This window comes from Mustela putorius, unplaced genomic scaffold, assembly GCF_011764305.1.
Source record: "Mustela putorius furo isolate JIRA1106 unplaced genomic scaffold, ASM1176430v1.1 tig00003909_pilon_pilon_pilon, whole genome shotgun sequence".
Taxonomy (NCBI): Eukaryota; Metazoa; Chordata; class Mammalia; order Carnivora; family Mustelidae; genus Mustela; species Mustela putorius.
Window position 1 is genome coordinate 34,269,963 of NW_025422057.1, and position 23,370 is coordinate 34,293,332.

Below are 23,370 nucleotides of genomic sequence, written 5' to 3' on the forward strand. Positions count from 1 at the left end.
CAGCCTGCAGCCTTCGGCTCAGGTCATGATCTCAGGGTCCTGGGATCGAGTCCCGCATCAAGGACTCTCTGCTCACCAGGGAGCCTGCTTCCTCCTCTCTCTCTCTCTGCCTGCCTCTCTGCCTGCCTCTCTGCCTACTTGTGATCCCTCTCTCTGTCAAATAAATAAATAAAGTCTTTTAAAAAAAAAAAAAAGATTCTCTCTCTCTTCCTCTCCCTCTGCCCTCCCTCCCCAGCTTTCGCACATACGTGTGTGTGTACATGTGTACACATGTGTTCTCTCCAAAACAACAATAGTACTCTTGAGCTGATAAAAACCTGTGTCAAAAATAATTAATGATAGGGTTTCAGAAGGATTTCCATTGAAAGGCAAAAACAAAACAGGAATACTGTGTGCTTACTTTTTTGTTTTTTTGTTCAGCTACTATACTATTGTTACTAATTGTTGAAATAAGGGAAGGCATTGTGATATGTAAGAGGTAGAAAGGAAGCAAAAGAAAACTTATTTCATGATTGTTTGCATAAAAGTATTCAAGAAAATCTTCATTTAAAAAAAAAAAAAGATTTTATTTATTTATTTGACACAGAGAGAGAGAGAGAGATCACAAATAGGCAGAGAGGCAGGCAGAGAGAGAGAGTGGGGAAGCAGGCTCCTTGCTGAGCAGAGAGCCCAATGCGGGGCTCGATCCCAGGACCCTGAGACCATGACCTGAGATGAAGGCAGAAGCTTAACCCAGTGAGCCACCCAGGCACTCCCAAGAAAATCTTTATATCAACCATTAAAAGTAAGATAATTTGTCAAGGTTGCCAAAAGACAAGAAACACTAAAATTGCTTTCTTGTATTATTAGTTTATCAGTTAGAAGAATGTTACAGGAAAAGTGGTTTTACTTAGTATAAAAATATCTATAAGGTATTTAAAAATAAATCTAACAAGAGGTGCAAGAAATATATAGTGCTTATGAAAGAATACCTTAGTAAATGGGAAAACAAACCATGTTCATGAATGGGTAAACTCAGTATCACACGGATGTGAGTTCACCACAAATTTATCTTAATCCAATGCAGTGCCAGTTGAAAGTCCTAGTTTTGTCTTGTTTTGATTATCTGTTTGAGGAATCTGATAATCTGATTATAAAATTAGTAAGAAAGAGGGGTGCTTGGGTGACTCGGTTGAGCATCCAACTTTTGGTTTCAGCTTGGGTCATCATCTCAAGGTTGTGAGATTGAGCCCAATGTCAGGTTCCCCATTTAGCGGGGAATCTGAGATTCTTTCTCTCCCTCTCTCTCTGCCCCTTTTGCGGGTGCACATACTCTCTCTCTAAAATAAATAAATCTTAAAAAAAATTTAGAGTAAAGGGCCAAGAATAGCAAAGATGCTTTTGAAGAACAACAAAGAAAATCCTAATTCTACCAGATACCAACACTTATTATAAAGTTCTAGTTGTTACCGTAGTGGAATTGGTGCAAGAATACAGAAAAATAACAGATTATAGACCCTAGAAATATACCTATACATATATGGAAATTTGACCCAAGACAGAGGTACATTACAAAAAGATGAAGAAAAGGGAAATTACCTGTATAGAAATAAGTAAAATTAGGTGCTTGTCTCATACCATACACAAAGATAAATTGCAGGTCAATTAGACCTAATTATAGAAAGAAAACTTTACAACTTCTAGAGAAAAATACAGATTTTTTTTTTCATCTTAAGAAAAGTGTTCTTAAAGGGGGAGAAAAAAAGAGAGAGACAAATCAAAAAACAGACAACTATAGAGAACAAACTGAAGCTGATGGTTATCAGGGTGGGGGTAGGTGAAATAGGTGAAGATGAAGTATACACTTACGAAGAACACTGACTAGTGTACAGAATTATCAAACCACCATACTGTACACCTGACACTAATACCCTTTATCTTAATAATGCTGGAATTAAAATTTTTTGACGTGTTATTATACACACAAAGCACAAATCATATCTTCTAGAGATAAAGATAAATTACTTGTTTAAAGATAAATTTGACTTCAGTAAAATTTTAAATTTCTGTTCAGTAGACCTAAAAGCAAAAGATAATCCACATATCCAGTGAAGATATTTGCAAAGCACATAACAGAAAAACTTCTGTAAGTAAATAAGTAAAAGGTAAAAGGGCTCATTAGGGAAATAGCCATGGAATATGAATATGGAGTTAAAAGAAGAGGGTAGTCGAGTAAACTTTAAAAAGATGTTCAAATCAGGGATGCTTGGGTGGCTCAGTGGGTTAAAGCCTCTGCCTTCGGCTCAGGTCATGATCCCAGGATCCTGGGATCGAGCCTTGCATCGGGATCTCTGCTCGGCAGGGAGCCTGCTTCCTCCTTTCTCTCTCTGCCTGCCTCTCTGCCTACTTGTGATCTCGGTCTGTCAAAAGAATAAATAAAATTTAAAAAAAAAAAAAAAAAAAGATGTTCAAATCATTAAAATCAGGAAAAAATAAAATAAAAAAATAAAAAATGAAATAAAGAGGGGCCTCTGGGCTGTTGATTTCAGCTCAGGTCTTGACCTCAGGGTTGAGAGTTCAAGCCCTGAGTTGGGCTCCATGCTGGGCATGGAGCCTACTTTAAATATTAAATTAAAAATAAATAGTGTGATACCATTTCACATCTATCAGGTTGGCAACAATAAAAAGTCAGGCAAAACTGAGAATTGTGTTGGTTAGGATGTAGAAAAACAGAAACTCATATGCTGTTTTTGGGGAAATAAATTTGTTCATCCACGTCATAAAGCAGTTTAGCAGTATCTAATGAAGTGGTGCCCATGCCCTTTGACCCAAGGAACCCATTTCTTGACATGTACCCTAGAGAGAAACAAGTTTAGTTGTTGTGCACAGGGGAATGTACACAAGAATGGTCAAGAAGCATTTTTTTGAACTAGTAAAAAAGTAGGAAATGACTTAAAATGACTGTCAACAGTTGAATACATTAATACATTTTTGTCTGCAGTGGAATATTCTAGAAAAGTTAAAATGTGTGAAGTAGAGCTCATGTATCGAAACCAAGTAAAGAACAAAATATTTTGAGCAAAATTCAACTTGCAGATTGTGTTTTGTGGGATAGCTTTCTATAAAATCTGAAAACAGGCAGAACAGTACTGCATCTTGTTAATGTCCTTATGTTTATATAATATAGTATAAAATATGCATGTGAATGATTAAACACCAAATTCTTTTTAGTATCTCTGAGAGTGGGGAGAGAGAGACAGGAGGAGAGGCGAGGCAAGACTTCATCTCTGGGAGGAAATAATTTTATGACAAAATATAGCAAAACGTGAAGAGTGATAAAACTGGGTAGTAAGTACATAGGTATAAATGGTGTAATTCTGGATGCTTAAGTGTTTATAAATATTTCACAATTTTAAGATTAAAAGAGAAATGAAATATTTCTTTTACCCATTTATCTAACGAAAAGGGGAAAATGAAAGGCTGAGAGGGTAGCACTTCTCAAGATGAGTGGGAGAAAGCCCACTTTTGTGTGTGAAGACTGTTTGTATGTTTACGACTTAAGCTTGTCTGTGTTGAAAGAAATCTGCAGATTACCTGTTTTGTTCTGCTAAGCATTTGGTCTTGTAAACCTTTGTCTAAGCAAGTGGGACAAGCCCTTAAACTGTTGTCCTTTTTCTTGTGTCTTGGGTTCCCATGCTCAGTTCTCACATTCTCAAGATGACATCTGGCAAGTATTTTTCTGTTTGAAGTCAGTTAATCTGTTTGAAAGTTGTTTTCATAGCTACTGTGTGTTAAATCTGTCTCCACACATATGTCTTCATTGAATCCCTGTGTGACTTTCCTAGCCTCAGACTTCAGCCAAGAATCCCACCTCCAACTAGCATATTCCTAGGTGATTTTAAGTTTGGCTTCCAAAGTTGGGCAGTACTCAAGGTAAATATTTCCTCTACCACTGGGCAGCTCAGAGACTCTGGGCAAGTTTCTTACCTTCTGTAAGCCTCAGTTTCCTCCCATATTGGGTTGACATGAGAATTAAATGAAGCTATACATGTGAAGTGGCTAGCAAAATGTCTGGGGACTGTAATAATTTTAAATAAATAACAGTAGTCTTCGCAATAATTATATCATAGCTGTGAGAGAGGTCCAAAGTTTGAAAAGGACCTTGCCATGAAAGGTAAGTTGGTCAGCCAGGAGCGACTCCAGAGTAGGTTTGGTGAACTGACTTTCAGGTGTTGTGTTCTTTGAGGAATGTTGTTCTCTTGGTGTCCACATGAGCTTTTTACTTCATGTATCGTTACCTGTGCCTTTAGTTTGAGTTCCATGGTTCCTGATAAATTGGATGCCATTTATGGATTTATTCATTCATTTTGCCTCTTCCTGGAATAAAAGCAGGAGCAATTGGATTTTTTAAAGTAGTTTAGAAAAGGAAAGAGAAAACCTTAATTCTGTGTGTTTTTTTTTTTTTAAAGATTTATCTATTTATTTATTTGAGAGACAGAGATTACAAATAGGCAGAGAGGCAGGCAGAGAGAGAGGGAGAAGCACACTCCCTGCTAAGCATAGAGCCCGATGTGGGGCTTGATCCCATGACCTGAGCTGAAGGCAGAGGCTTAACCCACTGAGCCACCCATGAGCCCCTAGTTCTCGTTATTTTTCAGTGATCTCTTTCTCTGAACATAACACCACACACATTGTGTGAACAACTGGATTTAGTCAGCAGGAAAGGAAATAAAAGAAGGAAATCAAGGAGTGGATGAGGGAAACAAAACAGGCCCTCCCGTTGTACAGGTGGAGTGAAAGACAAAGTAGGAGGGCACGTGGAAACAGAGGGTGGGGTAGCGCTGTATTTTAGGGATAGGTGCTATTTTTCTTACTTAATTGTTGTTTACTTGAGTACGCTTTGTAGTATGTGGCACAGGATTATAAGAATTTGAGTAGAGTGTTATAAGTTAGCCCAGATGATGTCTGTCTCCCTTAGTTGATAAGTAATTCTTCTCTAACCCCCCTACATGTAAAGTACATTAGAATATGCGAAGAAATGTAGCCAATATCTTTGCACTCAAGGTACTTAGAGTTGAGTTGGAAACTTACGGCAAATCCAGGATTTCACTGGAGAATAATGTCGGGTTTGATTTTCCAGGATCAATATCACTTTTTTCTCTTCCTCTGCACTAAATTTTATTGAGCACTGTGCAAAGTATTTTAAATGGATTATTTAACTTAATTCTTAAAATATCCTTTGTAGATAATGTACTTATTATTTTCACTTTATAGATGAGTAAACTAACACTTGAGAGGTCAATAAATTGCTTCGTGTCACTCAGCTTTTAAGTGCTGGAGCTGTGATACGAACCCAGTGATTAAAAACCCAGCTTTTAATCACTGTTCTATTCTACCTGCTTAGGGTTCCCTGGAATTAAATTTTCCAGGACCTTAGAGGAAATGCAAACTGAATTCTTCTGAAGGGTAGGTAGGATTTTCTTAAGCAGAAGGAAGAGCCATTCAAGAGGAAAAAGAACTAATATTTATTGTATGAGTATTAAATGCCACACACTGGGTAGGCGTTCTGCCTAATATGATTTTACTTAACCTTCACCACCAATACTGAAATTTCCTCATGCCCTTTGACAGAGGCTGAACCGAACTAAGAGAGGGCATGCAGGGAGAGGGGGGGTAGGATGACAATAGAAGTTTGTGTAGGTTACAAGTTTCCATACCAAGTCAGTCTTAACTCAAAGCCTGTGTACTCTACCATAATGTTAGCTTGGCCTCCAAAATTGTGACAAGAAGAAAAAACTGTGACTGAGGAATGAACCCAGTATCTTGTAGAGCACAAGACTCAGAATAATTTAGTTATAACAAAAGACACTTTTCCATAGGAAGAGGAACAGAGCAAGGAAATAGATTAGAATTGAAAAGTATGAAATATAAACCCGAAGGTAATTGACTTCTGATCTTGGGATGATGATAATGACCCAGAATGGGACCCCGATAACAGTTAGTTTTTTACCATTTCTCCCATCTCTCCATCCCTTTCTCCTTTTTATTTTTTTATTTTATTTTTTTTTTAAGATTTTATTTATTTATTTGTCAGAGAGAGAGTGAGCGAGAGCGAGCACAGGCAGACAGAGTGGAAGGCAGAGTCAGAGGGAGAAGCAGGCTCCCTGCGGAGCAAGGAGCCTGATGTGGGACTCGATCCCAGGATGCTGGGATCATGACCTGAGCCGAAGGCAGCTGCCCAACCAACTGAGCCACCCAGGCGTCCCCCTTTCTCCTTTTTAAATGAAGACTTTAAAACCTACAATAGTAGACAGATACTGTAATAAACCCTATGTATGTATCACTCTGCCCCTGGCCAGTCCTGGCTAATCCACATTCCCATTTACCCTCTTGTATTATTTTGAAGAGATCCTAAACATCATATCCTTTTACTCACAAATATTTCAATATATGTCTCTAGAAGATAATGACTCTTTTAACAACAACAAAAATAACACTATCACTGGGGCGCCTGGGTGGCTCAGTGGGTTGGGCCGCTGCCTTCGGCTCAGGTCATGATCTCAGGGTCCTGGGATCGAGTTCCGCATCGGGCTCTCTGCTCAGCAGGGAGCCTGCTTCCTCCTCTCTCTCTCTGCCTGCCTCTCTGCCTACTTGTGATCTCTCTCTGTCAAATAAATAAAATATTTTAAAAAAAATAACACTATCACTAATCTCCAATATCTAGTTTTCAAATTTCTAGTTGTCTCATAAAAATCTGTAATTTTAAAAAGTTTATTTGGATTAGGGTCCACATAATGTTGAAATGTTAGTAATTGATAGGGCTTTAAATATCTTTTGGTTTGTAGGTATAGGTTCATCCTTCAACTCCCTCCTCTTACCCCCCTAGAATTTAGTTAATGAAGGATTAAGTTGGTTGCTGTATAGAACTTTTCATAGCCCAGATTTTCCTGCGTGCATCCCAATGATGTAGTTTAACATATTCCTCTGACCTTTGTCACAATTTCCACAAATTGGTAGTTGGGGTGTTTTTGGACAAGAGTTTATAGGTGGTGGTGTGTTCTTCCATCAAGGGGCATATAAAGTCTAGTTGTCTCTCTATTTGTAGTGTCACAATCATTGATTCTCAGTGCTTTGCCTCCCTAATTCTAATTCGGTTATTTCTCCTCCTATTTGAATAGTAGTTATTATTAGGAAAGGCACCCCAACAAATGCTTGATTCATTCCCTTCATTTACAGTTTTCAAAATAATGAGTTGGTTCCCTAGCATCCTTGGATGATGACTATTTGTTTGGACATTACAAATATTTGATATGTTTCAGCCCACTTAGTCATTTAATATTCCCTAAGTTTTTCCAGGATGTTTTTACTGTTTTGTTTTTTTCCTTGCTAGGATATGTATCTATGGAAAACTAGAAATTTACGGGAATCCAGAACTGGATTAATCAAGTGAACAGGTGCTTTTTTAGGGCACTTGTGAGGTTTTCACTTCTAGTCCTGTCTCATAATTTGCATCCTGTACTTGTATGTACTAACCCAGGGGCAGAAGTGCCCTTTTTAATTTTATAAGAAAATTCACATGTGTCTCAAAAGGCCCTAGTCTCTTCCAGGATTTTTAGAAGATTGTTATAGCAGGAAGAAAGAGCTTTTTTAGAAAAAAAGATTTATAATACATTCAATCCTTGAACAGTGTGGGAGTTGCACAGTCCTCTGTCTGAGCCAGCCAGATGCCCCTCTTGTGTAACTTTTGACTTCCCAAAATCTTATGTGGACCAGAAGCCTATGTGGACCAGAAGCCTTACCAATAACATGAACAATCAGTTAACATGGATTTTATAGGGCGCCTGGGTGGCTCAGTGGGTTAAGCCTCTGCCTTTGGCCCAGGTCATGATCTCAGGGTCCTGGGATCGAGTCCTGCATCGGGCTCTCTGCTCAGCAGGGAGCCTGCTTCCTCCTCTCTCTCTCTCTGCCTGCCTCTCTGCCTACTTGTAATCTCTCTCTGTCAAATAAATAAATAAAATCTTTAAAAAAAATGGATTTTATATATTCTATGTGTTGTATACTGTATTCTTAAAGTAAGCCAGAGAAAAGAGAATGTTAAAATCATAAGAAAAGTACATTTATAGTATTTATTTAATTGTTATTCATTTATACATGTACTGTATTTATTGAAAAAAAGTCTGCATAGGACTGGATCTACGAAGTTCAAACTCATGTTCAAGGGTCAAATGTAATTTCAAGTAACTAGCTATAGATAATACTGACTTTTAGAATCTTGGGTTAACATTTAAGATTTTCATGGTTATTACTGTCAACTTGATCTTTCCTTGGAACACCTTATCAGACACGGTTGAAGACAGCTTTAGATTCTAAAATAGATTTCTAAAACTTCAAACTCAGTCTTTCCTATAATGTAAGGAATATATTCCTGGCCCCAGAATTTTCTAGAAAAATAAATTCAGTATTTATATCTATTAGTACTGAGTTTGTAAGTTTTTCTCTTTTTAATAGTGTTTAAAGTAGTTGTAGCAGTGAAAGTAGAAGATCGTATTTACTGAGCTTTATAGTTTATAAAACCTTTTTCATCTCCATTTTCACTTTTCATCATCTTCATGACAATCCAGGTTAATATTTAATAGTTCTTATCTGACAGAGGCTATTCATTCAATCCTTGCAATCCCATGAGTTTGGTTCTCTTACTATTCTTAGTTACAAATAAGGAAACTGGGCCTAGTGAGGTTAAGAGACTTGCCTGTGTCTCGCGGCTGGGAGACAGAGGAGTCAGGGATTGAGCCCCAGCTCTTAACAACTGGGCATGTATCCATATTGCCCCTATTTTGCAGATCAAATAAATGACCCCTTGGAGATATTGAGAGACTTTTCCAAGGTTGCTTAATTGATACATGATGGAGTCAGGACAAGAAACCCTGAGTCTCCCATCTGCCAAGCCAGTGCTCTCTTCAGCCCAGAGTGGAAGTGTCCCAGTCAGCAACCCTGATGTCCTCAGTCCACTGCTGGAACTCCCTGGAATGGTAACAGAGCCAGAAAGGTAGGAGTCAGGATTTTGGTAGCAGCATTTCAGTTTGATAGGAATGACCTCACTGAGTTAGCACCAAGTTAGGGCAGTATGTGTCTAGAGATTGAACTGCTTGGTATTTGGTATCCCAGCCATATTCACATTGTTCTCCACGAATTGATTCTTAGATAGAGGAAAGTCATCTAGACCATTTCCTGAGTTTTCTTCTCTACTTCAGTGCCATGGTTTCTGTGATATTCTCAGAAACCAGGAGTCCTTCCTACATTTGACAGCATAACAGCAGTAGCTGCTGTTTATTGTGTGTTTATTTTGTTATACATCAGTTATTCTCTTGAATATGTTAACATTTTTACAGATTCGTTATGTCATAAAAGAGATAAGGTCAGAAGCATTTGGCAGGTCATTCTCTACATAGTACTTAAAGATGCAGAGCATTACAAATACAGTGTGAACATCTGATGTTTTTTTCTCCAGTTGCCTTTTCCTCCCTGCTTCTGGGACATAACCACTATCTTAAGTTTGGTGACTGTCAGGTCTCATGTTTAAAAAAAAAAAAAAAATCGCTAGTAATGTATTTACCTCTAAACATTATGTTTAGAGGTAAACTAAACTAATATAGTCTTTAGTTTTACAAAAATGGTATTTTATTCTGAACAATCTCTGCCACTTGTATTTTTCATTCACCATTATATTTGTAAGTTGGTGAATGTACCTCTGGTGAGTTTTTAAATTTTCATTGCTGCTATTTGACAAATTGATTGTGTCTCTGTTTATGTTTTCCTGTTAATGGAATAGTGCTGCTGTGAGTATTCTCGGATATGTGTCCTTTTGCAGAGTTCTGTAGGGAATTACCGTGTCTTAGGGTATGCCCGTCCTCACATTTGGTACATCTGCCAAACTGGTGCTTATAGCAGTTGATTCAGTTCATACTTTCCCTTGCGGTGGCTGAGTTCTTGTTCCCGTGCATCCCTAAATCACAGCTGCTGTCATCAGACTTTCATATTTTTGCTATTTATTGAATGTAAATATTATTCTTAAGCTTTTTTACACGGATTTTTTTTTTTTTCTAATTTGGTATAAACCTACCAATGTCAGAATGGAGACTGAACCTAAGGGGAGTAAAGTAATTTGCTTAAGGTCATGCAACGGAAGCTGGCTGAGGCTGGATGAGATGAGAGCTCTGTGAGCACCAAAGCTGGTGCCTGTTTCTCTGCAGTTCTCTGCCTAAGGATCTTGCCACCAACACTAGCAGAACCCAGTTGATTTAAGGACTAATTACGGAGTTCTGTGCTTTAGGTCCTGCTTGTCCTTTCATTTTCTTGTCTCATTGTTTCTTGAGAAATTCCATCAGCTAGCCTTCCTGTTTTTAGTAAACTCTTTTAAAGGATTTGTTATAAAAGGATTAATAAACTTAACAGCGAGCCTGATTCTTTGGCCCATTTGTTTTTTTGGATTTTTAAAATTATTACAGGCATACCTGGGTGGCTCAGTCTGTTAAGCATCTGCCTTCGGCTCAGGTAGTCATCTCAGGGTCCGGGGATCGAGCCTGTGTTGTGCTCCCTGCTCAGTGGGGTGTCTGCTTCTCCCTCTCCCTCTTTGTTCACTCTCTCTCTCAAGTAAATAAATAAAAAAAATTTTAAAATTATTATTATAAAACAGTACCCATTTATTAGCTCCTAGTTTTGTAGGTCTGAAGTCTGGCATGGCATGGCATGGAATTCTCTGCTCAGGGTATCACAAGGCTGAAATCAAGATATTGACTACATAAAATGCCCACCTGGGAGAAACATCTTCCAAGGTTATTCTTAACCATAGGCAAAATTCAGTTCCTTTTAGCCATAAGACTGAGATCACCATTTCCATGCTGGCTGTCAACCAGGGGCTGCTCTGAGCTCCTAAATGTCACCTGTATTCCTTGCTACACGGTCCTGTAGCCATGATGGTATGCTGGTCAGTTCTTTCTTCTTCTTTGAATCTTTGACTTCTTCCTCTGCCACTTGCCAAGAAAAATGCTTTGTATGTATGTATTGATTTATTATTTAAAGAATTTTTTTGGTTGGCTCATCATACCTAGTATCCATGTTTCTCTGTCAATGAATTGAGAGCTGACTATCCTGATCCCGAGATAGTTATAGTGGAGAACCCCTTCCTCTTTCTGATTCAGGTACCTCGGAGGACATGGAGCTGCCATGCTGGGCTGTGTTCCCAAGTGGACTGTAATTTCCTTCTGTCATCGTGTAATAGGAAAGATGAAAACATCTAGGCAGCAAAGAATATGTAGATTGATGGAATAGTTATCTATTTATGGCTTAAAAGCCATTTTTCAGAGCAAATGTGACTGAGCTTCTCTTCAGCAGTTTGGCCAGAGGTCCCATATCATTAGATATAGGACCTCAGGTGAGCTACATTGTTGTTGACAATGATTCCTTTGGCTCTTTGTTCCTTTTAACTTTGTGTTGTAAAGTATAGCAAGTATGCATAAGCCTGTGTGTGGTTCTGATCAATTATTCTTGTTATTCTTACTTTTGTTGCTATTTGAAGAATCAAGTAAATGAATGTTCTGCTGTTATTTATATATGAATCACTGAATTTTCAAAAACTGAGCACACCATGGAACAAGTGAAGAAACAGAGCATTACCTGCACCTCCCTAGTCTTCTTTGTGCCCTTTTGTAGTCACTGTCCATCCCCTAAGGGTAACCTCTGTCTGACTTCTAGTAACCCAGGTTAGTTTTGCCTGTTTTTATGCTTTATATAAATGAAATGAAAAACTGTATTCTTTGTGTTTGACTTTTCCCACTCTACCTTGAGGTTGTGAACTTTGTTCATACTGTTGCATAGAAACAGTGGATTATTCATTCTCTTTGCTAGTCTCGTATTCTGTCGCAGTTCTTTTGCTCATTTTAATACAGCACCGTCAGTGTTTTGCCATAATCTGTGGTCTAGTGTGTTTGGCGTATGTTCCTACTGTATCTCTATTTTTATTTTTATTTATTTATTTATTGAGATTTATTTATTTTAGAAAGAGAGTATGAGCATGTGAGCAGGCACATGTGGGCACAGGGGGAGGGGCAGAGGCAGAGGGAAAGAAGCAAATTCCCTACCGAGCACAGAGCCACAACCCCAAGACTGTGACCAGAGCTGAAACCAAGAGTCAGATGCTCAGTTGACTGACCCATCCAGGTGCCCCATCTCTTATTTTTTGTTTTTAAGATTTTATATATTTGACAGAGAGAGATCACAAGTAGGCAGAGAGGCGGGCGGAAGGGAAGCAGGCTCCCTGCTGAGCAGAGAGCCTGATGCGGGACTCGATCCCAGGACCCTGAGATCATGACCTGAGCTGAAGACAGCCTTAACCCACTGAGCCACCCAGGCGCCCCCCATCTCTTATTTTTAAAATGGGCCTAAAGATGAAAGAATAGGGACTAGAATGGTAGGATATTCAGGTACATTGAAGTTAAAGTAGGATGTTCTAGAGCTGGCTAACCTGATGGAACTTTTATGTTCTAGATGGAGGGAGGCCATGATCTTGGTCTTCATAAGCTTTGATCTGAGGGTTGTTTTTTTTAAACCGAGAATATTGACCTGATTGTGAGTAGGCAGATCAGATCACATTTAGACTAAAATTCTGGTTTTGATCTCACACTATGACATTTATAGTCTGTTGAAATAAAACTTAATTTCTCTAAACTTGAGTGTCCCGGTATCATTTAGTTCACATATTATAGAAATCTGAGCTTCATAGTCTAAATGACTAAGGAAACTGTAATGACTAGTACCCTCTGGAATTGAGGCTTTTAGAATCTTCGGTTAGTAGAAAAGGAAGACACCATCAGTATACAAGTTTTACCTTAATATGAGAGAACTTCAAATCATTACCCAGCAAAAAGTGCTTTTTCTTCTAGGTACTTTTTTTTAAAGATCATATTTATTTATTTGTGAGAGAGAGCGAGAACAAGAAGGGGGCAGAGGTATAGAGAGAGGGAGAAGCCGGCTCTCCACAGAGCAGGGAGCCCAGTGTGGGACTGGGTCCCAGGACCCTGGGATTATGACCTGAGCTGAAGGCAGATGCTTAACCGACGGAGCCACCCAGGCGCCCCTCTTCTGGATACTTTTAAGAGCACTTGAATCCCTCAGATAGAGTGAGGGGATGTCTCAGGACCCCAAGTAGAGCAAATCTGGAATTGAATTTAAGTAATTTCTTAAATAAGAAACTGAAAGGACTGGTTAAGAACCTGAAAACTTGACTAAAAAGCTACTGCTAGTGAATATTGAGTACATTTGATTGCTTTGTGACTAGAAAAAGTTTAATAAGCACATTGTTAGACTGTTGCTTGCACACACTCTCCTCTAGATCTGTGGATTCAAACATTGAGGCATGGCACCTTGGCTCAGGACTATGCAGCCATACAGCGCTAAAGACTGGATATAAGAGCGCCATCTGGTGGTTCTCTGTAGATACCCAAGTTAATGAAAGGGACTCTTCCAATGCCAGTTCAGCATAGCCATTATAATGGCCCAAGGAAAGAAAATATATAAAGAATTTTTTTTTTTAAGGATTTTATTTATTTATTTGACAAAGGGATAGCACAAGTAGGCAGAGTGGCAAGGAGAGGGAGAAGCTGAGCAGGGAGCCAATCCCAGGACCCTGGATGACCTGAGCTGAAGACAGACGCTTAACTGACTGAGCCACCCAGGCGCCCCAAGAATGTGTTCTCTGCAGATGAAAGCAACCCATTTAGTAGTGTAAGAAGGAACAACAATTAAAGTTGTTATACAAAGATTTTAGGATATTTCTAGTCAAGATGCTATTTTGGGGAGACTCCAATCACTAGAATTCTCTGAGTTCCTAAATGTCAGGATTTTTATTAGAAATGTAGTACTTAGAGATTGTGACCATTTGCTTTTGACTTGCCTAGTTCACTGTAATTGAGTTATTACATGTTGTAAGAGATCTCCGTGGTTCATATATATATATGCACATTGCTTGAGACTTATAAAAATAGCATTGCATCCTATTTTTACCAGTCTAGATCAAATCCATGAGAATTCACATCACAAATTTAATGTTACAGCCAAGAATAGTACATTTCTTTCCACAAGTAACTTGGCAAGTTCCAAAAAGATCCCTTAGTGACTTTCTTCAATTAATTATGGAGCACATAGGGAATTGGAAATTAAAGTAAGTGTGAATGGAGGCCATGTAGATCTCATTTTGTCCTTTAAGTGCTCATAATACCTACTATCTCATAGGGATTTTAAGGTGTATAATTTTCATAAAGCCCTTTAAGTTCCTAAGGGGACACTCTCTGTGGTTTAAAATGTTATTAATTTGTATTCTTCTTTCCTGTGTATCCAGCTTACATTCAGACATATTAACTAATCATTATGTGTTAGCTAGATCTCTGTTTTTTAAGTTTACTTTATAGCAATGTCCATAACAATTCCATAACTTTAAAGTTCACATATTTTTCTTTTTCTAAAAAATGTTTTTCTTCCTTTTCAGGTAACAAATATACTTTAGAGACTAGACCAAACCAAGAAGGCATTGATGTCAGACAGGAGCTACTGAAATTCCATTCTACTTATTATTCATCCAACTTAATGGCTATTTGTGTGTTAGGTCGAGGTAAGAATCCTTAAAATTTTCCATAGAATTTGATAATCTTAGTTTTCCATTTGACTCTTTCAAAGTATTGGGAGAAGAATATACAGCCTTTATCTACAGAGAGGCTTTTGAAAATGATCTCCTTGTTGGAGAATATGTGGAGGGGAATTTTGTTTTTAACTCTGTATTCTAAAAAGGAGTATAGATGCTTTAAAATGGAGACCTGAGAAAAATATATAGTAGGCCCTATATATAAAAAAAATAGTAGGTTCTATAAACATATAAAAGCAAAGAAAGGAAGTATAAACAGATTAATAGATTTGACCTTGTAGCAATTCAGAAAACTAGGAATAGGATTAAAAGGCAGGTATATGTGCTGCGGAAGCGAGCACGATTAAAAGGCAGGTAAAGGGTTGGGGGAATCAGATGATGGTACACTGGAAAAATGATTTGGAATATAAATAAAGGTTTAAAGGTTTGACTATTTATTTTCTTATTTTTTAATTTTATTTTTTTAAGATTTAATTTTAATTCCAGTTGGTTAATATACAGTGTTATATTAGTTTCAAGTGTACAATATACTGATTCAACAATTCTGTACATTACCCAGTGCTCATCATGACAAAAGTGTGTTCCATAATCCCCTCACCTATTCCATCCATCCCCTCAATTTACCCTCTGGTAACCATCAGTTTGTTCTCTGTCGTCAGAGTGTGTTTCTTTGTCTCTCTCCTTCCCTGCCCCCTTGTTTTGTTTCTTAAATTCCACATAAGAATGAAAAACAATCAGAGGGGTTTGAAGCGGTGGGGGATGGGAGGTTGGGGGGACCAGGTGGTGGGTATTAGAGAGGGCACGGATTGCAGGGAGCACTGGGAGTGGTGCAAAAATAATGAATACTGTTAACACTGAAAAAAAAAAAAAGAATGAAATCATATAGTATTGGTCTTTCTCTGACTGACTTATTTCCCTTAGCATTATGCTGTCTAGCTCTGTCAGTGTTGTTGCAGATGGTAAGATTTCATTCTTTTTTATGGATAAGTAATATAATCCATTTTCTCTCTCTCTGTTTCTCTCTATATATATCACATCTTTATTCATTCATTTGTTTGTGGATACTTTGGTACTTCCACATAAAGGTTTGACTTTTTAAATGCAAATTAAGTAAAACAATGTACTGTTTGCTCCTGTTAAATTACCATAATTTTGTTTTTGTTTTAAGTAATACTCATTCTGGAGGAGCAGTGCCCTTTTTGTATTGGTGATGGTGTATACAATTTATGCAGTTGTTCTAGACTTTCTGGAGAACAGATTAACAAGGTGTATCACCCTTAAAGAGTTTGTTTTTACTTCTAGAAATGCAGTCTAAGGAAATAACCAGAGTTGTTCAAAAAGTGGATGTACTAGGATATTTCTGTCAGTATAGTATTAGTGAAAAGTTAGAAATGATCTGATTGTTCAACTAATGGAAGATAGGTTAAATAATGATGTTATAGCTATGTAATATGGCATCTTATAGAAAACTGCATGTCTTCTCCCTCTTTCTGTTCTCCTTCCTGCTTTATTTTTCTTTACAACATTTATTATCACTGAAATATTAAATATTTCTTTATCATTGTCCACCATACCAGAAAGTAATGTACTTGAGAATAGAAGCTATTCTGTTCACTGCTTTGTCCCCAGTGCCTGAGTTAGTGCTTTACACATTATAGGCACATGTTAAATATATACTGAATGAATAAATAATATTATGACAGTGTTTCAATAACATGGGAAAATATTCTTAATATGTCCAATAGAAAGCAAAAGCACTCTATAAAAACAATGTGCTATATGGTCTCTTTGGGGAATTATAAAAACTTATAATAGACATATATAGTATAGACATAAGACAAAATAGAAAAACATATACTAGAAATGTAATGTGATATAGTAGTTGGGAATCATGCTCTAGACTCTTCCAACTTGAGTTTGAATTCCAGATATACCACCTACTTAGCTATGCAGCCTTGAGCTAACAGACTTCAGATCTCTGAACTCTAGTTTTTACATTTTTAAAATGGAGGTGTGCTACCTCACAAGCTGTTATGAGGTTTAATCAGGGTAACGCGGAAGTATTTAGCATGGTGCGTGGCACACAGCAAACGCTCCATAAACGGTAGCTGCTTTTAGCATCCCATAATCCTGAGATTATGAGCAACTTTTGTTTCCTTCCTTTTGCATTTGTTGTTCGTTTTCTACTTTTGGCAAATGTTACATTTGTAAGTAGAAAATAAACAACTATATATATTTTAAGTTGGTAATAGGAACCAGGATATAAAATGGGTCCAAGGAGTGAAGGCAATAAAATAAAAGGAGTCTGTAACTCTGTGTGCTTGCTAACAATAGCTAGTTCTAGAGTGTTAAATAACCCTGGGTATTTAGAGCCTAGTCCTGGGAATATTTTTATCTGTGTTGTGTTGAAATAAAAAACACTTGATTTCAGTAAGCACTTACTGGGCAAGTGATAATGACAACAGATGAATCATCCAGGAGGCCTGCCTTCCTTGTTCCCTGTTTATTGGAAGTGACAGAGCAAGTGTCTAAAAGAAACAGATGTTTCAGTTTCCTGATTGCATACACACCACTCTCCTAGTGGGACTGACCTGTGCTCAGTTCAGTATACTTGATGAGGGCCTGGGAGAGGTGTCCTTGCAGTACAAGAGGTGTGAGGAGGAAACAGGAATTCTCAGGTTTAATAGAAAATCCGCTCTTTCTTTAGGATGAGGGGGAGAGAAAGAGTAACCATGTGGAAGGATCTCTATCACAAAGGGACAGAAAGGTTTTTCTCTGTTCTCCCACGGGACCATCCTTCTAGTTGTGACAGCACTAATTACCTGGAAGCTTGGCAAATAGGTAACTATCAAGTACAGACCCTGGGATTGCCAAGTCCTCATGATGTCACGATGAAAGGGACTTGCTTCGATGTCCCGTAGTGCACTGCAGACGGGAAAAGACAGACTGCGGTATCATAGAGCTGCTTTACCTTTAAAAAGCTACACTGTGAACTTAACGCTTTCAGGGTAGAGATATCTGAAAGGCTCACCTGGGAGAACCTTGCCCTAAAGAGCCTCGCTCTTGCCAGCCCCTCAGGCTGGTAAAGCTTTGTGTACTGCCCACCTTGTTCCAAGTCACATGTTCCATCTGTGCATAAAGATATGCCTGCTGTCTCTTGCTCCAGATACACTTACTCCATTCCTGAGCTTCCTTGTCATATAACGAGTAGCCGCTGGTCTGCCTTGTACTGGGTTCTGGACAATTTGAGGTCCTGTGTACATGTCAGGAAAAATAGAAGTAAAGGGGCACCTGGGTGGCTCAGTGGGTTAAAGCCTCTGCCTTCGGCTCAGATCTTGATCCCAGGGTCCTGGGATGGAGCCCTGCATTGGGCTCTCTGCTCCACGGGGCCCTCTCTCTGCCTGCCTCTCTCTGCCTACTTGTGATCTCTGTCTAATAAATAAATAAAATCTTAAAAAAAAAAAGTAAAAATATGTACATTTAATATGTGAAGTACAAATGCTCATATTCATAGGCCTAAAGGAGAATTTCATACTATATAAAGGCAAATCTCAAGTAGTGATTAAGTGTTCTCTTAAAAAGTTCATGGAAAAGTTCAAAATGGGTTACAGAATACTGAGGGAAATTTCTCCCTTGATCCAGATGCTTCCTGACAGTAACAGGTGATTTGAATGTTTATACCATATATAAATACCCTCTTCTTGAGGAGACAGAATCAAGGTGAGTGGTTATCTTGTTTATTAAAAGATAACCTTTTGGGCACCTGGCTGGCTCAGTCAGAGCATGTCACTCTTGATCTCAGGTTCCATGAGTTCAAGCCCCATGTTGGACATACAGATTACTTAAAAAGAAAACAACAACAACAAACCTAGTCCTTTTTCAATTTTTTAATTTTTTGAATGATAGAAATACGTATACACAGAAAAAAATTTACTCCATGTAGAAAGATATAAAGTAGAAATCAAGTTTTTCTCTTTCCTCCCATCCTGTGATAACAGTGCCCTCTCCTCAAGAATCTCACCTTAAGTCATTTTTGTTATACTTCCAAAAGTGGGATTTTGTTAATATACTCAACACGTAAGTATGCCTGTTAAAAAAATTGAGATTGCCTGCCATTTTCACTTAATAGAGCTTTAAGATATTTTTGTACCAGCCCATAGAGATCTCTCCCTTATTAATGACTGCATAGAATTCTAATATATAGGCATTTAATAATATTCACATACTCATAGATGTTAAGGTCATCTCTAGTTTTTGTTATAAAAAAATGCTGCAGTGAACATATCATACATCTCTATAAACTTTTCAAGTATAACTCTTTATAAAAGAATATAGGTAGGTGATAACAGAATAACTTCAAGTGGCCATTTCATTCTAACAGTAATTACAAACCTTTGAATGGGTTTGGCACATTATGATATAGAGCCTGAAGTGGTTAACCAGGGTTGTCCAGGTAGTCAGTTGATATGGTTGGTGAAGCCAGGGTTAGGATCCAAGTTGTCTAGTCTCCCCACCCAGGACTCTTTTCACTATTTTGTACTCTTTCCCACAGAATCACTCACAAGCTCTAATATTTGACTTTTAACAATGGGCTTAGACTGTGTCTGTTTATAGTGTATGCTACCATCTATCAGCTAATGGTTTAGTATGTGCCTGTTGGCAGTTGTAGATCAAATAATTTTCCAAATGCAGCCAACTCTTCTTTTACTGTTTTAATACACGTTTTAAATTTATTGCAAGACAACATTTGTAAAACAGTTTTTAAACCGTAAAGAGCTAGACATGTGTGAGGTATAGTTATTGGTATGGCTCAGCTTTAGAAGTCGCACAGGCACTGACGGGATTGAGCAGAGTGCTTCAATTTCATCAGGTGCAGCTTTAAAAAAATCATAGGTTTTCTTTTTATTAGTCTGGAGGTTTTTCAGGAGATCTTAAGGTTTTGTTTAGCTTTACTGAGATATGATTGACATGTAACATTGGATAAGTTTAAGGTATACAATATAGTAATTTTATATATGTATAAAAGATCCTAAGGTTTTAAATACTGCCTGTCATGTTACGAGTAGTTTAAGTTCTATTTTCATTATTTTCTTACAGAATCTTTAGACGACCTAACTGATCTGGTGGTAAAGTTATTTTCTGAAGTTGAGAACAAAAATGTCCCACTGCCAGAATTTCCTGAACACCCTTTCCAAGAGGAACATCTTAAAGTAAGTGCATGTATTTCTGTTATTTTTTCTTTTTAAATTCAGCATCATAATATATGCCAGTTTACTAAAGAGTAGATGAACAATTTTGGAAGTTTTATTTATTCAGGTTTTTTTCATCCTTTTTTTTTAAGGATTTAATTAATCTATTTTGAGAGAGAAAATGAGTGGTGGGGAAAGGCGGACAGGGAGAGAGAGAGAGAAGCAGACTCCCCACTGAGCAGAAAGACCAATGTGGGGTTCGATCCCAGGACCCAGAGATCATGACCCGAGTTGAAGGCAGACACCCAACTGACTGAACCACTAAGGCGCCCCTGTTTATACAGTTTTTAATATTTGTTTTGATAGTTGAATCAGTTTCACATTTATTAGGGATATGTATCACCAAAGAGATATCGATATAAATCCGATCTTTGCATACTAAAAGTAGTTTTGGTAGTTAGAGCCTTGCTAAACTGTAGAGGCTGTTCTCCAGTGACAGAAGGCAAGCATATTGAGCCGCATGGCCGAGGGGACCAGACATGGGCTGTATACCAACTGTAATGAAAGTCCATTTAGAAAGAGCCCAAGCCAATTACTGTTTGTGGTCAGTACAGTTTTCTGTGGGGCAATTGGTTCTCTTGAATTTGGGATTTTTCCATGAAAATCTGTATTCTTCATAGTTCATAAATATTTTATTCAGTAGGAGTTGATATTGCTAATCTTTCTTGATTTTTTTTCTAGCAACTTTACAAAATAGTACCCATTAAGGACATTAGGAATCTTTACGTGACTTTTCCCATACCTGACCTTCAGAAATACTACAAATCAAATCCTGGCCATTATCTTGGTCATCTCATTGGTCATGAAGGTCCTGGAAGTCTGTTATCAGAACTTAAATCAAAAGGTAAGTCTTTTGAGTACCAGCTTCTGAGGGTAGTACCCCACATCCTTTTACTCTGGCTCTCATTTTCTCCTAGATTTTTTTGTGTGAAGGAACATATTTGGATGAGACAGTTTTGGGTTTATGGAAGAGTGAGGTGGGGTTGCTAGTGTGCTTTTGATTTTTTGCTCTGGGTTCTCCCCCTGCCGCCATAATTTGTTTTACTCTTCAGTATTGTGCAGCGAGGTTTAGACTTTTCAAGAGATTGTGCTACATGTTTTAAATAACAGACAGGTTTGGGGGGCCTGGGTGGCTCGGGGGGTTAAGCCTCTGCCTTTGGCTCAGGTCATGATCCCAGGGTCCTGGGATCGAGCCCCACATTGGGCTCCCTACTTAGCAGGGAGCCTGCTTCCCCCCTCTCTCTCTGCCTGCCTCTCTGCCTACTTGTGATCTCTGTTTGTCAAATAAATAAAATAAGTAAAATCTTAAAAAAAAAAAGTTTCAAAAGTAAAAGCTCACGTTGGTATTGTTTATCATCTCTGTGGAATAACAGTACACATTATTTATTGGCCTGCTCTTAACCCATCAGACCAGAGGTTGTACAAGGATCTAATTAGTAGGTGATTTCCAAGGCCCCTCTCATCTCAGGCTCTTCTTTTATGACTTGAAGAGTCCTGAGGAAACCTCCCAACCCAAAAAAATCCCTTCAGTCTTCCACAGTGTCCGAAACAGTTTTTCTGAACCAATTTTTTCTGCTCTTTTGTGCAAATGGTCCATTCTAATATCTTGGGAACTTGTAGTATAAATTAAAAAAAAATTCTTTATCTTAAAGGAAGCCACACATACAAGCCTGTTTTGATTTCCTTTGAATTTTACAGGCTGGGTAAATACTCTTGTTGGTGGACAGAAGGAAGGAGCCCGAGGTTTTATGTTTTTTATCATTAATGTGGACCTGACTGAGGAAGGATTATGTAAGTATTGACCTGTTTGTTTTTTAATGAAAATTGACTTCTTATGATAAATTCTTAAAAATTTCTTAATGCTGTGGATCTGTTTTATGTAGTAAAGCCGTAAAGCCTTTAATTCATACAATTCATCCATTGTATTTTTCATGTGCAGCTTGGCCTTCATTTCATGGATGATTTTTTCCCCCTTAACAACCTGTCATTATGTTACATTTATGAAATGTGTCCTTGGCCTTTCGTCAGCTCATTAACTTCCCCAAAGTCCCTTCTGTCCCATGTCCTAGAGCCTGGAGGGCCATGTGTGTGGAACCCTGAAACCAGTGTCAGGGAGGTGAGGACTCCATTTCTACCTACCTGACTTTACCTTAGGAGTGAGCTCACTGCTTTGAAGGATACAAGGACTGAATGGTTTTTAAGTGTGCCCCTTTCTTCCAGTACACGTTGAAGATATAATTTTGCACATGTTTCAGTACATTCAGAAGTTACGCGCAGAAGGACCTCAAGAATGGGTTTTCCAAGAGTGCAAGGTAATTTTGTTTCACCAAAATTTTTTTTTTTTTTTTTTCTTATTAATACAGTATTTATTTGTCTTCCCTCTGTCAAACCCTGAGCCAACCACTTTCCCCAGGCTGCCTGGGGAGGTATAGGAAAAGGATTATACAGGGCAGACGAGACACGGGAGAAAGACCTATGGGAGGTGGAGACGGCTCCTTCACATGGCGAAGAGGATGAGAAAGGCCACCATCAGGCAAAAGAGCCCCATGGCCTCCGAGAGGGCAAAGCCCAGAATGGCGTAGGAGAAGAGCTGTTGCTTCAGAGAGGGATTCCTGGCATAACCAATGATGAGGCTCCCAAACACAGTCCCAATTCCAGCCCCAGAACCAGCCACCCCTACCGTGGCAGCCCCAGCCCCAATGAACTTGGCTGCTGTATCGATGTCCCTTGAAATGGCGCTGGTTTGGAAGCTTCGGCTGGGAATAAGTGAGGTCAGGGGACGTGGGGCTGCCAAGATGCTGAGGCCCTTATAAGGTGCCTCATCTGTCAGTGTCTCGGGTGGTTTTAGCACCACTGCAGACAGAGATCGGCTCAACAGCTGAGAGGTGCTCCTGACCAAGAACGGGGTGGAGACGAACTTTGCACAGGCGTACATTTTCAGGGAATGAGGGGCTGTGGCAGGAGAGCTGCTCCCAGGGCCGAGGAGACAGAGCTCACCAAAATTTTTCTTAAGGAAATTTTTTCAGGAAACATATATATGTGAATTAATTTAAATTTAAGGCCCAATGAAACTTTTAAAGTTTTTGGGTTTTTTGTTGTTGTTATTTAAACTCTAAAATCTTGCAATGCATAATAGCTTTAGTTAAAGCTTAGTTGTACTACTCTGATTGGCTACCTGGGGCACAATTAGGGCTAAGGCATCAAGTAACTTTTTTTCGGAGGGAAAAAGGAATTGCTTTTCTGTCCCTCAGAACAAAACCAGCAGTTTCTTGAGCTTGTATCTATCAGGGCATACCTTAGTGTATGCCAAAAGCTTCATGAGCCTCTGTCATTTTCAGATCTGCTGATAAAAATCTACAGTGAACTTTCAAAGAAATTGTGAATTGTTTTTTATATGATTATGTTCTTAAAAGTGCTTTTTTTTTGTTGTATGTTTGGAAAAGCCTGGCT

At 38.4% G+C, this 23,370-nt stretch overlaps 2 protein-coding genes across 5 annotated transcripts in view; one reads left to right on the forward strand and one right to left on the reverse strand.

The window, feature by feature from the left end:
- Positions 1–23,370, forward strand: part of IDE (insulin degrading enzyme) — a 116,227-nt gene that overhangs the window by 44,332 nt on the left and 48,525 nt on the right. For all 4 annotated transcript variants that reach the window (XM_045068895.1, XM_045068894.1, XM_045068896.1 and 1 more), the window contains exons 5-9: positions 14,519–14,641; positions 19,769–19,881; positions 20,602–20,764; positions 21,619–21,711; positions 22,141–22,232. In XM_045068895.1, coding sequence (XP_044924830.1) covers positions 14,519–14,641; positions 19,769–19,881; positions 20,602–20,764; positions 21,619–21,711; positions 22,141–22,232 — 584 coding nt within the window. The remainder of the gene's footprint in view (positions 1–14,518; positions 14,642–19,768; positions 19,882–20,601; positions 20,765–21,618; positions 21,712–22,140; positions 22,233–23,370) is intronic.
- Positions 22,253–22,917, reverse strand: LOC101671196 (ATP synthase F(0) complex subunit C2, mitochondrial). The gene has a single exon (XM_045068898.1). The coding sequence runs from the start codon at positions 22,853–22,855 to the stop codon at positions 22,418–22,420; it is 438 nt and encodes a 145-aa protein (XP_044924833.1). The 5' UTR covers positions 22,856–22,917; the 3' UTR covers positions 22,253–22,417.

What these genes read in the sequence shown, in the direction of transcription:
- LOC101671196 (XM_045068898.1), bottom strand. Translation starts at nt 22,855, where the DNA reads ATGTACGCCTGTGCAAAGTTCGTCTCCACCCCGTTCTTGGTCAGGAGC.